The sequence below is a fragment of the Eleutherodactylus coqui genome, chromosome 9 (assembly GCF_035609145.1).
Source record: "Eleutherodactylus coqui strain aEleCoq1 chromosome 9, aEleCoq1.hap1, whole genome shotgun sequence".
Lineage (NCBI taxonomy): Eukaryota > Metazoa > Chordata > Amphibia > Anura > Eleutherodactylidae > Eleutherodactylus > Eleutherodactylus coqui.
In genome coordinates this window covers 112457930-112475408 of record NC_089845.1, presented here as the reverse complement: position 1 = coordinate 112475408, position 17479 = coordinate 112457930, and the positions used below count along the sequence as shown (strand labels likewise).

The following is a 17479-nucleotide window of genomic DNA, read 5'->3' as shown; positions in this document are numbered from 1 at the left end:
AAGCGCTTCCCAAGAGGGCCTCAAAACAAGATTGACTTCATCTGAATTGATGATTAAACGGCGACAATTACCAGATAATCTTTTGATGTTAGAGCAAAGTTTGTGCTTCAGAGACCCGCTTACAAAGGCAAGATTAGAAGAAAAAAAGGTCAAAAGGTAGCATACTGTGTATAAAACTGATAATGAAATATTCATCTGTAGACCATGAAGTCCAAACTTGGTAATGATGACTTGATGATTGATAAATGTGAGCAATAGGACATCTTGACATATAAAATGTCAGAAGGAAGCAGCATAGACTTTCTCCATGAAAGGCCATTTTTTCCAATGCAATTTAAGTACAAATAAAAACGTCTCTTATTATCTCTGATGAAATAAAATTGAATTAACATGTAATTTCTATCGCTTATTCAATGCCTCCTTTCTGCAGTGCATTACTGTAAAGTAGGGTGTTATCTAATATATAGACATCTTAACCTTTGCGGTTGCTCTGGTCCAATGTGTATGCATTATGTAACTACACGCTATGCGTCACACTCACTCATCATCACAGGGTTGGCCATGGAAAAGTATCCCAGCACTACTGTCTTATGAAAGCTGTCTAAAAGAAAATCTATCTTTCTTGCCCATAGCAACCAATCACAGCGCAGTTTTTTTATTTCCTATACTGCTGAGATAAAATGAAAGCTGTGCTGTGATTGGTTGATATGGGCAACAAAGATTTTCTTTTAGACAGCTTTCATAAGAGTGTGGGCTAATTTTCCGTGGCCCACCCTATACAACTAACTTGTGCAATTTTCACATCATCAACATCCAGGAAAAGCTCCCTCTCTCAATCAAACACCTGAGGTTCTACGATGACGGTTTCACAAAGTAGCAAAATCTTGATTTAACAAATTCCAAACTTAAAGGAGATGTCTCGAGGAAGCAGTGATTTTTTTTTTTTTTTGCCCAGTCCCCCTAATTAAACATACATTACTAATTACCCCTGTAAATGACTTTCCTAGCTGGTTTGTACTTACCGTTCCAGCGTTTCAGCAACTTATAAAAGTTTCCCCAAGATGGCCGCCGGCTCTTTCCCCGTCGCTCGCTGCAGCCCGACGTGCGCGCTCCCAAGACGCTGCCAGCTGTGTCTCCATGGCAACCGGACGCCCCGCAGCCGCCGACCAGACGCCCCGCAGCCGCCGACCAGACGCCCCGCAGCCGCCGACCAGTCACCCACCGCCAGGCAGCAGGTAACCGGCGCTAGCCCCCGGCTCCCCAGCGCTACGCTCCCGGCTCCCCAGCGCTAGACCCTCAGCCCAGGTGAAGGCCCCGGAGCCCAGCGCTAGGTTCCGGAGCCCAGCGCTAGGTTCCGGAGCCCAGGTGAAGGCCCCGGAGCCCAGCGCTGGGCTCCGGGGCCTTCACCTGTCAGTGAACATCACCCCCGACCCATCACTTACCCCCCTGGCCCAGCGCTAGTTCCCCCGGCCTAGCGACAGCCCCCCCCCCGGCCTAGCGACAGCCCCCCCCCATCGCAGCGACAGCCCCCCCCCGGCCTAGCGACAGCCCCCCCCATCGCAGTGGCAGCCCCCCCCCCATCGCAGCGACAGCGACGACAGCCCCCCCCGGCCCATCACTTACCTGGACGGCAGGACAGCTGGACGGCAGGACAGCTGGGCGGCTTCTCCGGACAGCTGGGCGGCTCTGCACCTTCCTCTAACAGAGGAAGGTACAGAATGGCCGCTCCAGCGCGCTCCCGAGCAGTGACAGCTCATCTGCGCATGCGCAGATGAGCTGTAGCGGGGAGCACACTGAAGCGGCTCGTGCTGAAAGGAGAAGACCGGACTGCGCAAGCGCGTCTAAAAAAGCAAGCTGCCAGCGAATTTAGACGGAACCATGGAGACGAGGACGCTAGCAACGGAGCAGGTAAGTGGAATAACTTCTGTATGGCTCATATTTAATGCACGATGTATATTACAAAGTGCATTAATATGGCCATACGGAAGTGTATACCCCCACTTGGTTTCGCGAGACCACCCCTTTAAGTCCTGTTAAATCATAGTATATTCTGGAATATATAATAGCTGACGCCTTTGCATTTGAACTACTTATCGTAATTGCACTGAATAATTTTCATGAGCATGGAGATTTATAAGTACATATTGCAGTTGCTGTCCTAGGATGGGTTTTCAACTAGTTACTGGTAAATTACAATTTTTACTGATTATCACAAAAAAATGTGCAGTTGCGAGTCAAAAGAAGCACCAACTATTGGACTGTTTCAGGGAGGTATATCAAAGAATGGAGAACTATTGCCCTGTAATGGAAGATATGCAGAAGATATATAGATATATACACATATATGATAACTTTAGGTTAGTTATAATGTATTACTATTATTTACAGTCACTATGATTTAACTTGCGTGACTTTATATGTAAGTTTGAACTTGAAAACTTCTTACCCCATGTTTAACCTAATCATTTCTCTTTTTTCCTTCCTTTCCCTTCTTTAAAATCACATCATCTTGTCTTTTTTTAGATTATTATCTGGATGGCTTAAATACTATAAATGACTATAATATATCGCTAAAAAGGGGAAAAAAAGAAAAATACAGTAAAAAATATTTTAATGACTAAAACTAGTCAATTCCGTCTAAATTTTGTCATCTAAAAGGTAGCCGATATTGTTTAAGAAATCTTAACCTTAGTTGAATGACTCCTACTTTATATTGAATGAAAAATTATTAAGGCTGAAAACTCCAAGAAACATATTAGTCTCATAAGACCAACACATGCATTTGTTAATAAGCTGTCCTGCAACGGTACTTCGGTAATTCAGCTTTGAGGCAGTTATAGACTTTAAGACCACAAACAGCCTTGTAGTAAAAGTAAAGTGCCTGTATCTCCATTGAAGGTGTCCTGCACAGGATAATGTTTAATTTGATCAGGTAGATAAAGGTGATGTGAAATAGTTACTATATTTCCTATGAAGGTGAGGTCGTGCATGTACAGGACGGCATATAAGGGCATATATCTGTTTAGTTGTATCCAGACCCTGATACCTAAGGATACCCCACTGGTCAAAAAGAAGGACACTAGTCCAGTATAAATATTGTAGAGGGCAACCCTTGTACAGATATTGCACTGAAGCGCAGCAGCTTCTGCTTCCATAGTACTTAGTTCTGCATCTGAATCCTAAGAGAGATTTAAGGTTCCAATGAATATTAGACAAATGTCATCCAAACTCCACCATTTCAGCTGACCAGACAACTCTTGGATGCATATGGGGTCCTCTCACCTCCTCGCTGACAGGTAGTGTCAGGGCAAAGAAGGATCAAGCATATTGTGGAGGCGGGATTTATGAATTGGCTAAATCGCGGCATTGATTGGCCAATTCATAAATACTGCCTCCACAACGCAATGCAGGGCTTGATGAACCAAATCACAGCCATCACATTGGTTCATTGAGCATTTAATTGATTGGTTCTCGTGCGCTGCTCAGCCAATCAACCATTGCTTCCTGGAGGTGGGATTTATGAGTTTTGTAACTGGGAAGTGATCTTCTGTCAGTGGCCGAGTACTTAAAGGGGTTGTCTCACGCCGAAACGTTTTTTTTTTTCCATAGGCCCCCCGTTCGGCGCAGGACAACCCCAAGGGATGTGTTAAAAAAAATATATATATATTACTTACCCGAATCCCCGCTCTGCGACGTCTTCCTTCTTCCTACTTCTTCCTTCACCAAGATGGCCGCCGGGAGCTTCACCCACGATACACCACGGGTCTTCTCCCATGGTGCACCGTGGGCTCTGTGTGGTCCATTGCCGATTCCAGCCTCCTGATTGGCTGGAATCGGCACACGTGACGGGGCGGAGCTACGATGAGCAGCTCTCCAGCACGAGCGGCCCCATTCACCAGGAAGAAGACCGCACAGCGCAAGCACGTCTAAAAACGCCAGAAGACATCAGAATTAGACGGATCCATGGCGACGGGGACGCTAGCAACGGAGCAGGTAAGTGAATAACTTCTGTATGGCTCAGAATTAATGCACGATGTATATTACAAAGTGCATTAATATGGCCATACAGAAGAGTATAACCCCACTTGCTGCTGCGAGACAACCCCTTTAAGCAAGTGAGTTGGAGCTCCGAAGAGCAGCGGGAGGACCCAGACTGAGCCTGCTAGGTGTATTGCTTTTTTTAATGTAACCTAGCTCAGGCTTATTTTCAGGGTAGGGCTTATATTTCCAGCCTTTTCGAAATCCTGAAAAATCAGGGTAGGGCTTATTTTTGGGATAGGACTTTTATTCAGGTAAACATGGTATTGAAAGAGTTAGAGCATCTTTAGAACTTTACTTCAGCCTCAAGTGAGAATTTTAATGTCTATTAAAGGTTTGTTGCACATAGACAGATTCAATATATTCTGTCCTGATTTTCCATCTAAAAGGGGAAGGAAGGGCTGCATGGTAAAAATAAATTTTTATTTGTTGCATAATTGTATAGTTATCTTTATGTCCGTAATAAAGAATATATAATTGGTAGATCTACAGAAAACATACTTACCATCACTCATTTTGGTGCCTCCAAGTACAATAGCAGATATTCCAACAGAGGAAGAAAGCATCCAGATGCACACATTGATGAATTTTGCTTTCAAAGGTGTACGGAAATCGAGTGCCTTTACAGGATGACACACAGCAATATATCGGTCCACACTCATCATGGTTAAAGTGAATATACTGGTGAACATGTTATAATAGTCAATCGAGATAACTATTTTACACAAAATGTCTCCAAATGGCCAGGAGTTCATTAAGAATTCAGTGCTTTGAAAAGGCATTGTGGTTGTAACGAGAGCATCAGCCAATGCCAGATTAAAGATGTAAATGTTGGTTGCAGTTTTCATTTTGGTGTATCTGTTGAGAGAAAATATAAAGACCATTAAAATTCAATTAAAATGATAAAAAACGACATATTAATAATTGAGTATAAGATTGTGATAGGCTATTATAATATCCGGTTGTTGAATGACAAAAAAAGATTTCTTTCAGGCCTGTGCTTTCTAATGTTCAGAATGAACTATTAGTTGTCGCAATAAAATATAGAAATCTGCACTTTTACCCATTAACACTTTATTATTATAGCAGCATAATATCACACAAGCTTTTATATGCTGCTATATTATAATAATAAAAGAACAAAACAATAAAAGAACAGATTAAATGGTATGGTCCTAAAGTGCACTTCTCTGCTAAGATATTACATATACTATTCAACTTCTTGTCTTTTAGAGTACTTCGAAGTTTTGCCGCAATTGGAGACTGTCCAAGTGTGAATTTTGCCATTCTGACAACCACTTCCAGAATACAGGACCAGGGTGAATAGCTTATTACCCCGGGTCCCGCTTCTAGCACCTATAATAAACAGCTGATTTTGCCAATGGAAGCCGCAGTCAGGTATTTCCCTTGTAACGGCTGCTGCAGGGAGGATGCAGTATTACAGGATAGTCATGTAGATAAATGACCGTCCTGTTATACATGGATGGCACAAAGTCCACCAAAATTGGGGACACTCTTAGAGAGCAGTTCTTCATTCTGGGTCATAGAGGAAGGTCCTGAGTTCTATGGCATTCATATACCCTAGTAGGGTATTTGAACAGGTCTTGTGTTTTTGGCACAAACCCTGTTTCAAAGCAGTTCACAGAACTGAATTTAGAATGAAAATTCGAAAGGAAGCTTCCTTGGGGATGAGCTGATATTATAGGGAGAAGCTGCATATAGCATTTGCTACACTTTCAATTGACTGAGTGGTCATATAATACTAAATTATCCAGAAGGGAAGCCCCACTGCACTGGTTCTCTTCTTTGGCTAGTAAATAGTGATCATGGGGCTCCTATCTCTCTTCCATGTGGCCAAACAGTGCATATAGTTAAGAGGTTATCCAGTTGTCCCATAAATTCTTTTATGAGAATATTTTGACTATTTTTCAAGCAAAAAAAACTAGCTAATATTATAGATATGATCCAATTACCTCACTTAGGCCCATTCACATCACCATTAGGCTGTCCATTTTTCTGTTCTATTTTGGGACCAGGAAAACAGACATCCCTTTCCATTACAAATTGGAAACAAATGATGCCAAACAAATCCCATTGACTTTAATGGGCCCATCGAGGTTCCAACAGGACCTTTGACATTTTCCAGGATGAAATAGTGCTCCATGCATTTTAATGGAAATCTGTGACAGAGGCCTCAAACGGAACTGCTGAGGCAGATGTGAACAAGCTGTAATAGAACTTAATTAATGGAAATGTGGAAAGAGTTAGTATAATATTAGCCTTGTTAGCCATTTAGGGGGATTATTTTGTTATTTGTATTTACTATAAGCAGTGTTTGCTGGCTGGTAAAGAACTCTTTGGCTAGGTCAAGTATACTACTGTCACAGCAGAGGATGTGGATCTGCTGTGCCTCTAAACCAATTTTGCTTGAAGCTAGATCCAGTGGCTGTACCAGGGGATCCCTGGTTTTCACCCTTTAACCCAACCAATTGGGATCTGGTCTGCACTATGAGGAGCCCCAGACCTCGACTCTAGAAGTAGCCTCAGTTAAGAGGCAGCTGACACAGCTTGGTCAGATTTTCTGTAATGCAGTACTGGTGGGTGTAGACAGAGATGAAGTCATGAAACACAAGGTCAAAGGCAGGCAGAGTACTTTCAGAATGGTCAGGGCAGGCAGCAGACAGAATAATCATGGTTAAATACCCAGCAGAGGGGAGAAGAGTGGAATAGGGACAGGTAAAACCCAGAAAAGAAGGCAGAAAGCACATGAACGCCTTTTCAGGTTCTTAATGACTTATTGCTCAGACACCCTCCAGTAGAGTAGGGCGCCTTAAACAGAGTGGAGCTTATCCAGAATGTCTGGGGGCTGAAAAGCTGGGTGTGCGGGCTGGCCCTTCAAGAGTCAGGCTGAGCAAGCACGCAGTTTGGGCAGCAGTGAGAGCCTGAGCATGAGGAGGAAAGAATGCTGCATGTACCACAAGTGACAGAGGGAAAACGGCACTGGCCATGACCAATGGTAAGAGGAGGAAAGACGCATCTACCAGCAAATTATATCTCTGTACATCAGAGGACATGTTATTTACTTAAAGGAGATGTCCCGCGCCGAAACGGGTTTTTTTTTTTTTAAACCCCCCCCCCCGTTCGGCGCGAGACAACCCCGATGCAGGGGTTAAAAAAACCACCCGCACAGCGCTTACCTGAATCCCGGCGGTCCGGCGTCTTCATACTCACCTGCTGAAGATGGCCGCCGGGATCCTCTGTCTTCATGGACCGCAGGGCTTCTGTGCGGTCCATTGCCGATTCCAGCCTCCTGATTGGCTGGAATCGGCACGTGACGGGGCGGAGCTACACGGAGCTACACGGAGCCCCATAGAGAAGAGGAGAAGACCCGGACTGTGCAAGCGCGGCTAATTTGGCCATCGGAGGGCGAAAATTAGTCGGCACCATGGAGACGAGGACGCCAGCAACGGAGCAGGTAAGTATAAAACTTTTTATAACTTCTGTATGGCTCATAATTAATGCACAATGTACATTACAAAGTGCATTATTATGGCCATACAGAAGTGTATAGACCCACTTGCTGCCGCGGGACATCTCCTTTAAGTTATCACTTTAGTCAGTAATGATCCTTTCACATGTGCCAATGTCTCAGCCTCATGTACTAAGCACTAATTAACATGTATGTTGATCGGCACTTGTTTAATTTTTTTCACACGGGCTGATAATTTACTAATGAGCATATACAACTCCTAATCCGATTGTTCATCCCAACAGGCCAGCTGTAGATTTCCCTATTCCCACACGGAGATGCATCGCTGAACAGTGCACATTTTTGTGCTTACATAAAGAAGCTGATCAGTTGACAAATAGGCATTTGTTCGGTCGATCATTGGTTCCTTTACTGACCTGATTGCTGGGTGAACAAATATTAAACAATCAGCCATGTAAAAGGACTCTTAGCGGTAAGATAGAATTTAGACAAAGAGATTACCTTCCTAATTAAATGCTAAAAATGAATATTTAATAAAGGAAATAAATTATGACTAACACCATGAGTTAACCATGTTTCTTTGCAGCTGCTTTATTGCCTGCCTATAGCCTCTGTCAAATTCCTTGCAACCAGTGAGGAGCTCTTGAAACCTGATGTGCAATATGCCCAAACCTTCAGGCAATATGTGTCATCAAAGATAGCTAAGAACATATACTCTAAAACCTGAGCAGCAAAGCTGCCTACTGAGATTAAGTTGTACTGAACCATTCTGACAGTTCCAGATGAGTATTGGGTAGATTATTTTTTTTAGAAAAATGAGCATTCCCAAATTCAATGCTGAGAGATATGTACAAAAAAAATAAAATGTTACATTTTTGGTCATTCCTCATGTAGCATTGGCTGTTTAGAATTGGTTTGCTGGCTGATTCATATGTAATCTCATTGTTAAAGGAGAATGTTGATGCTTTTTGTAAGTATTCATGTGGACAGGTTACCTGATTCAGTGGATTGCCATAACTAAAAAAGCTGTCTAAAAGTCTTACTACAGAAATCTGATGTCTAAGACTACATTTGGAACCATGATATATCATAGACTAGCTTGTTATCCACAACTTTGTCTGTGTGGAATTAGTATTTTTTTTAATCTAATCTGTGTTTTGCTGTATGTGGAAACATAAAAAGTGGAAATAGTGGAAGGAATGTAACTGCGATATGTTACGTCAGCACAGTTCTGTACACTGCGGTTATGATCTTGTCAATTTTTGCTAGGATATAAAAGTTTTGTGGGCTGTATACACGTGAGCATGCCACATACAGTTGCCCATGAGAAAAAAAAATGTTCTAAATGTACACCTGCTACCTTAAGTGTTTGCCCTTGAGCCTTATTGATTGTCATCACAAATTCTATTTTTAGAGGGAATTGCAGTCTTTTGAATTGAAAAGGAAATTTGTTGGTATTATCGGAATGCATGGAATTAAAACACTTTCTCATTTTGGTATTCCAGTCATAATAATGGCTCTTACAATATTTTGCCCCAGGTGTGTAATTTATAATCGTGTGCCGTTGCACCATTTTGGCGCTTTAAGATTATGTATTAATAGGACCGGAACACCAACTTTTAACCTCAACTTATGGGAAGGCACTCCTGACAGTTCCAAACAGTTAAGGCGCTCTACAGGGTATGAGGTGACTTGTTCAGTGTCCTTAACATTATGCATCGACAGATATGCTACAATTTCTCCTTTGACTTGTGAAATCACTTTTTCACTCATCTGTCCTACAGTTTCATTAGTTGGTGCCAAAATTGCTGCGCTGTGATTGGTTGGTATTTGTTATACTACTAAAGTAAAATTAAGGCTGCACTGTAATTGGTTGCTAGGGGCAACACAGATTTTCTTTAAGATCTCAATTTATGTTAATGTGTCTTTCGTTCAAGTTTTAATCCCGGGCAATGCCGGGTATCCCTGCTAGCTTGATGATAACATACATGCGACAACGATGTCTACCCTCACATATCTGCTCGTTTGTGTAGACCTAACTTATGATGTGCACCCCCTTCGCCTCTCCACATGACGCGGCACCGGTGGCGGAGTGGAGGTGCTCCTGCGCATCACCAAATAAATCTGTCTTATCGCACTCCTTAGAGAACTGTATACATTTTTGGGATAAAACATAGCCTATGTCCTCAAGATGCAAGCTATCTCCCTGCCAAATTTCATCAAAATTACTTCAGCGGTTTAGCCGTGAAAAGGTTTAAAAAAGACAGAGCTACTTTTGCATTTATAATATTAGTATGGATCAGCATTATGCTGATAGCTAGCCTGTTAAAGTTCATTACTTATATGGGTGCCAGAAAGGTAGTATTGATTTGCAAAAGCAACCTTGTTGTATCACATTTAGAAGTTTGTATTGTTATACGCATTCTAAGCCAAGAAAAAAAATCAATGTTTTTCTCTATAGTTACTTGTTTGTTGCTTGTTAAAAGTAAATTCCGGATGTTACATAGCGATGCCAATGAGCACAATTGCCATATACAAGTAAAGTAATGTATAGTCAACTGCAAAGACTGTAATCACTACAGTTAATTACAATCTTATTAACCAGGTAAAGTCTTGAAAGTGATATTAGTAATTTCAGCAACTATCATTCAGCAACTTTGCAATCAATGCCTGCTATCCTTTCCAACAATATGCCATTGCTGCATTTCTACATTACATCATTTACAGTCTTCTGGTATCTAACATTGTTAAACTGATGTGCTTCTCTGTATAACATTGCTTTTATTGTACTGCATTGAAAGATTTTATCAGCAGGGATCAGCTATTAAGTTTGTGTCTACATGATGATGACACCTAGAAGGGGAGAGGCGCAAAAACGGTTCATTTTTGAAGCACAACATGAGCCTTCAATAGAGTAGAGAAGCCAATATACGGTATGGCCACCATGGAATGTAGACAAAATCTCTCTTCAGAGAGGTACAACACCTAAAACATTGTAATAAAGGCCCATTTAGACGCAACGATTATCACTCAAAATTCGCTCAAAAGCCGTCTTTTGAGTGATAATAGTTGTGTTTAAACGTTCTGCCATCATGTACTGTTCATGCACTATTCATTCATTGTTGATTTCTAGCAGGCTAGAAACCAATGATAACTCTTATCAGGGTCGCACGCTGATTTTCTCATTTGGGACTTCCCAGTGGGATACCAGCTGAAGGCTCCAAGAAGAAAGGAGCTGTCAGTGCTCGTGCTGTTTCTCAGAGCTATCAGCTCAGTGGGACACTGCTGATAACTGCGAGAACAAAGCAGCTGTTTTGTATATGCAAAAAGCTGCTTTGTTCTTGCAATCAGCAGGGTACCGCTCCGCCTGCATTTATAACTCATTAAGTAGCTAATTAGCGACTTAAGAGTTATGCAAAGATGATCGCTCAAAACTGGCACAAACTGCCATTTGAGCGATTTTTGAGCTATAAACTTTCAGTCTAAATGCACCTTTAGTAATCTGTACAATCACGGTTCGCCGTGGAAATGGTGGCTCTCCTTTCAGACATTCTCATTTTCTTTCTTCTCTGATAAAGCGATATACTCTCAATGCCACCTCTCTTCTGGCCCATGGTGTCTCTAGAACTGCGTTTCTCTCTTTTGCAACTCCCTCCCTGGCTATCTTGCTGCAGGCTCTTTGCACCATCCGGCAGTGCAACTCATGTACTTACTGCATCATTAATAGGACAACCCAGTTCTTTGTCTCTACATGGGGAGACTCTTCTCCAACTGCTAAAATCTGCATGGAAGCGGCTCAGAAACTTAAAAGCATAGACTCAACACCTTTTGGCAGGAAAGGCAACCTCATTCATTATTCTTTATCTCTTGCTACATAAGCAAAGCAACATTCCAACAGTTATGCATTCACATATTTCTACCGTACCTAAAAATACATGCCTTTATAGACCAGTCATGGCATTCAGAAGAAGTCATTCATGGAGAAGTCTGAACTTAAAGATAACACAGAGGCTCTGATGATAGCAGCACAAGAACAGGCATCAAGTACCAGATCCACAGAAGTAGTGATCTACCACACTAGACAAGATCCAAGGTGCAGACTATTCAGAGAAGCTTCAAAGACAGTTCAACACAGAGGCGTAACTTGAAGCTCCTGGGCCCCAATGCAAAACCTGTAACAGGGCCCCCAACTATAATACTTTATTCATAGTTTTAGGCTCCCTATATGGAGAAGAGAGGCCTTATGGGCCCCCTAAGGCTCCTGGGCCCAGGTACAACCTCATCCTCTGCATCCCCTATAGTTACGCCAGTGGTTCAACACATTGTGGCAGGATGCAAGATGCAAGCAGTAACATGACAAGAAGTGGGAATTGTGTATAGGAACATTTGTACAGCGTATGAGCTAAACCTTCCTAAATCCAGATGGGAGATTCTGCAGAATGTTGTGGAGAATAACAAGGCTAAGATCCTGTTGGTCTTCCAGATACGGGTAGACAAGCAGGTACTTGCCAACTAACAAGGACCAGAAAACAGTGGTGGTGATAGATGTAGCAGTACCTACTGACAGCAATGTCAGGAAATAGTATGAGAAGCTGGAGAAGTACCAGGGTCTGCAAGAAGAACTAGAGAGGATGTGGAAAGTGAAGGTCAAAGTGTTCCCAATGGTGGTAGGAGCACTAAGCTGGCGGAATGGCTCCAACAAATCTCAGGAGCAACACCTGAGCATACTAACAACTTTGTCTATGTGCAATTTCAAGAGTCTTTATTGGTGGCAGTAGTACCTAGTTGTACCCTAAGGCTTTGTCAATAAGTTTTTGCTGGAATAAAGGGGCAAACTATGACAGTCATAAATATGTCCATAGGGGGTCACTCCATAGGCCACACACATAGTTTCTGACCCTCCATATATGAGCTTGAATGAAATGGACGAATTATGTATTTGAACATTTCTATAATAGGGGCCCTGTGCAATTTAACATGGTTGATGAAAACTTTTGCAACGCATACATTTCTATATCTTCCACAAAAAACCAAGATTGAAACCCACAACAACAGCAATTCCTTAGGGCTTATTGGTCTTCACCCAACTCTGAAATCAAATACTGTACAATTGATACAACTCAATTTGGTTCCCATCATTTTGAGGTTTTATCATATTTCCATCATATTTACTCTGAAGTAGTGGGTCGACCCTAGAGATTGATTTGAACTAGAGGAATGATTATTTTGTGTAGCCATAAAACATTCATTGGATTGTAAGTGAGTAGTCTCCAGGGAGCTACAAGAGCATGCATCAAATGAGCAGATAATTAAATAGGGATGACTAGTGAAAGATTGAGTCTGTCTGTGTGATTACAGAGAATTTATCATCATAGCAAATAAACAACCATACCATACATACACAGGTCTTATGTTTTTATACTCTAAATAAATGTAAATAGTAATAACTTATGTAGCAAATTGCCATAAAATAGCATATATGGTCCTTCTTTATGTTGTGAGCTGGGGTCATAACATGCAAAATCAATGAAAACTGTAGAGGAACAGTATCACTAGGGTAATAAAAAGGTTATGAGCACGAAACTCACATTATTATTACTGTTATTATGACACAGTATATATGAACTGCTTGCATTATATATACCTTTTTCAATTAGTAAAATATGTGCACACATGGATTCTGTACAGAACGGGTCAAAGTAACAAAGTAGATAAATAATCTTAGCAACATCTAAACTCAGTTTAGGTGTGATTGTTCTCAGTGAGAGAAACCAAGTAATCTTGTAAATATGATACCTTTTAATGGCTAACAAAAATACATAATGTTACAGCAAGCTTTCGGATCTTTTAGACTATGCACATGGGCAGGAGAAACGGATGTCACCAATATTCACTTAATGGGGTACCGCTGGGGAAAAGTGATATGGAAAGGATCTGGGGGTATTAGTGGATAGTAGACTAAACTGGAGTAACCAATGCCAGTCAGCTGCTGCAAAGGCAAATAAAGTCTTGGGGTGCATTAAAAGAGGTATAGGGGCGAAGGACGAGAACATTATCCTCCCATTATATAAGGCACTTGTCAGACCTCACATGGAATACTGCGTACAATTCTGGTCACCGGTGCTCAGGAAAGATGTCACAGTGCTGGAGGGGGTTCAAAGAAGGGCAACTAAACTAATACATGGAATGAAGGGACTGGAATACCCAGAGAGGCTATCAAAATTGGGATTATTCACCCTGGAAAAAAGACGGCTAAGAGGTGATCAAATAACCATGTATAAGTACATGAGGGGACAATACAAGGATCTCTCCCAAGATCTGTTTACACCCAGGACCGCGACGGTAACAAGAGGGCATCTGCTACGTCTAGAGGAAAGTAGGTTTCATCACCAACATAGAAGGGGATTCTTTACTGTAAGAGCAGTTAGACTGTGGAACTCTCTGCCTGAGGATGTGGTGATGGCAAAATCCATAGAGGAGTTTAAAAAGGGACTTGATGTCTTTCTGGAGAGGAAGGATATTATAGGTTATAAATCTTAGGTTAATTGTCAATCCAGGTATACAGGCAGGTAGGAACTATTAGGGGTTGATCCAGGGAACAGTCTGATTGCCATTAGGGAGTCGGGAAGGAATTTTTTCCCCAGAAGGGCTAAATTGGCTTCTGCCCTTGGGGGTTTTTTTCTTCCTCTGGATCAACACAGGAGGATAGACAGGCTGGACTAGATGGACATTGTCTTCATTCAGCCTTACATACTATGTTACTATGTTTATCGATCCGTCCTTAAGGATTTATAGTTAGTCGAAGCTTCATAGACCTTAGCATCAAATATAAAACTGAAGCAAATGGCGTACAACCAACAGAGCTCATAATCTAAAACGTAATTACTGCAATGGCTGTTGCCTTCTCCTAATTCTAGTAGGATATAGTTGCTCCCTATTTGTCCTTTGTGGAACATTCAGTCCCAAGCTTACCAGTATAACATCATCTTCCTGACTCCTCTGACATGTATCTGTAAAGGTACATTCACACTGTTGTGTGTGTATTTCGGTCCATGAATACACAGTGTACTCATTGGCCATAATATGTTGTTGCTGTTAGATATGGGGATACCACTGGGGGTGCTGGTGTCCGGTTGGTGCGGGATGCTCATCCTGGTGCTGCGGGGGTCCAGGCTAATGGCTGTGTCCGGAGTTCCCCCACTCTAGTGGTTGGTCACAGCGGCCAGCGGTGCGTCTTGCTCAGGCTTTATGATTCCCTCTGGGCATCATGTGACTTCGCCCCGCCCCTCTGGCGGGGAGTTCTGCAATTTTACCTTTTGGCCCAGACTCTGGTTGCCAGTGTTTGGTTTGACTTCTCTGTCTACCCCTGCATTTATTGACCTGACTCCAGGGTGTTTCGACTTTGGCCTTTGATTTGACTCTCCCTCTGTTTTACCCTCCTGTACTGCACACGTGTCTTTCAGTTTTGACCCTGCTTGTTTCACAACTACTCTCTGTCTGCTCGTTTGTTGCTTTCAGTTAGCTACGCGGTACCCACCTGTCGGTCACCCTGTCCCTCCTTCCTTGGGGTCCCTGTTACTAGTGCAGAACAAGGACAGTCGCTCAGTTGTCGCCCTGGGGCCTAGCCCAGAGGGGCAAGTAGATAGGGACACAGTAGAGGGATGGTGTAGGGATCCCCTGTCCATCTGCCCCTGCCAGTCCTAACATTTGCCTTGTGTTTTTCTGCACATCGGCAGCGTATTTACGTGGATAGAAAACACACGAAATCCCATTGATCTTGTGGGTAACTATACAGCGAATATGCAGATTTCCTGCTTATTTCCTACATATTTACACACGTCCACTGCTTTCAATTGGCTATTAGGGTGCGTTATACGCACCACGATAGGGTATACAGCTTTTTTTTTTTTATTCACGCAGGTTTTAAGCCTAGTTTAGACGCAACGATTCTCACTCAAAAGTTCCTCAAAATACATCTTTTTAGCGATAATCATTGTGTGCATTTACAGGGCAAGGTGATCGCTCAAAATTCACTCAAACGGCAGTTTGATTGACAGTTTTGAGCAATCACTTTGCACTTCGAGCGGGGTATACGGAAGACAAGCATAGCTGCTTGTCTTTAGTATACTCCTGCTGACTTCATGGAGCACAAAGCTGGTATACAGCTGTGCTCTCCATGTGGGGTATGCAGAACACAGCTGGAGCGCTGTATTCTTCATACTCTGGCTGTGTTAATAGAGGGCTCTGCTGGTATACAGCTGTGTGCTCCATGCAGGGTATGCAGAGCACAGCTGGAGTGCTGTCTTCTTCATGCTCCAGCTGTGTTCTTCAGGCGGGATACCAGCTGAAACAATAGTATCATCGGTATCCCACTGAGAACTCAGCGCGTGGCACTGATAAGATTCATGGTTCTTTCAGCTAGCTGAAAGACAATGATGAATAGCTCGTTAGTAGAGATGAGCGAGCACCAAAATGCTCGGGTGCTCGTTACTCGGGACGAACTTTTCGCGATGCTCGAGGGTTCGTTTCGAGTAACGAACCCCATTGAAGTCAATGGGCGACCCGAGCATTTTTGTATTTCGCCGATGCTCGCTAAGGTTTCCTTGTGTGAAAATCTGGGCAATTCAAGAAAGTGATGGGAACGACACAGCAACGGATAGGGCAGGCGAGGGGCTACATGTTGGGCTGCATCTCAAGTTCACAGGTCCCACTATTAAGCCACAATAGCGGCAAGAGTGGGGCCACCCCCTCCCAAAAACTTTTACTTCTGAAAAGCCCTCATTAGCATGGCATACCTTTGCTAAGCACCACACTACCTCCAACAAAGCACAATCACTGCCTGCATGACACTCCACTGCCACTTCTCCTGTGTTACATGCTGCCCAACCGCCCCCCCTCCCCCCCACAGCGCACACCAAAGTGTCCCTGCGCAGCCTTCAGCTGCCCTCATGCCACACCACCCTCATGTCTATTTAGAAGTGCGTCTGCCATGAGGAGGAACCGCAGGCACACACTGCAGAGGGTTGGCACGGCTAGGCAGCGACCCTCTTTAAAAGGGGCGGGGCGATAGCCCACAATGCTGTACAGATGCAATGAGAAATAGAATCCTGTGCCACCACCATCAGGAGCTGCACACGTGGGCATAGCAATGGGGAACCTATGTGCCACACACTATTCATTCTGTCAAGGTGTCTCTGCATGCCCCAGTCAGACCGGGCTTTTTAATTCATAGACACAGGCAGGTACAACTCCCTATTGTGAAGTCCCTGTCGACCGACAGCATGGGTGGCTCCCTGGAACCCACCGGCGATACACAAAAATATCCCATTTCAGTTATAGTAGCAGCCTACACAGGCCCCAGTAACAATTCCGAAGCAGCAGTATAGTGGGAGCGCAGTCTTCGTTCCATTTCAGTAAAAGTAGCAGCCTACACAGGCCCCAGGAACAATTCCGAAGCAGCAGTATAGGAGGAGCATAGTCTTAGTTCCATTTAAGTCATTGTAGCAGCCTACACAGGCCCCAGGAACAATTCCGAAGCAGCAGTATAGTGGGAGCGCAGTCTTAGTTCCATTTCAGTAGCTGCAGTATAGCCAAGGCCCAAGTTACATTTATGTAGCTAAAGTGTAGGCCAACCCCACACACACTTCTGTACCATGAGTGCAGGCGAAGAACATACAAATTGCTATGATTACACTGTAGGTGAGGGCCCCAAAACATTGGTGTACCAACAGTACTAATGTACCTCAGTAAAAATTGGCCATGCCCAACCAAGATGGCAGGTGAAACCCATTAATCGCTTTGGTTAATGTGGCTTAAGTGGTAACTAGGCCTGGAGGCAGCCCAGTTTACCTAAAAATTGGTTCAAGTTAAAGTTTCAACGCTTTTAAGAGCATTGAAACTTATAAAAATTGTTTAGAAAAATTAGATGAGTGAGCCTTGTGGCCCTAAGAA

The 17479-nt window shown here is 43.1% G+C and overlaps 1 protein-coding gene across 2 annotated transcripts in view; it reads right to left on the bottom strand.

Annotated features, from left to right (window-relative positions):
- The window catches only part of OPRK1 (opioid receptor kappa 1), a 74884-nt gene that overhangs the window by 7766 nt on the left and 49639 nt on the right, over positions 1-17479 (bottom strand). For both annotated transcript variants that reach the window (XM_066579010.1, XM_066579011.1), the window contains one exon: positions 4544-4896. In XM_066579010.1, coding sequence (XP_066435107.1) covers positions 4544-4896 — 353 coding nt within the window. The remainder of the gene's footprint in view (positions 1-4543; positions 4897-17479) is intronic.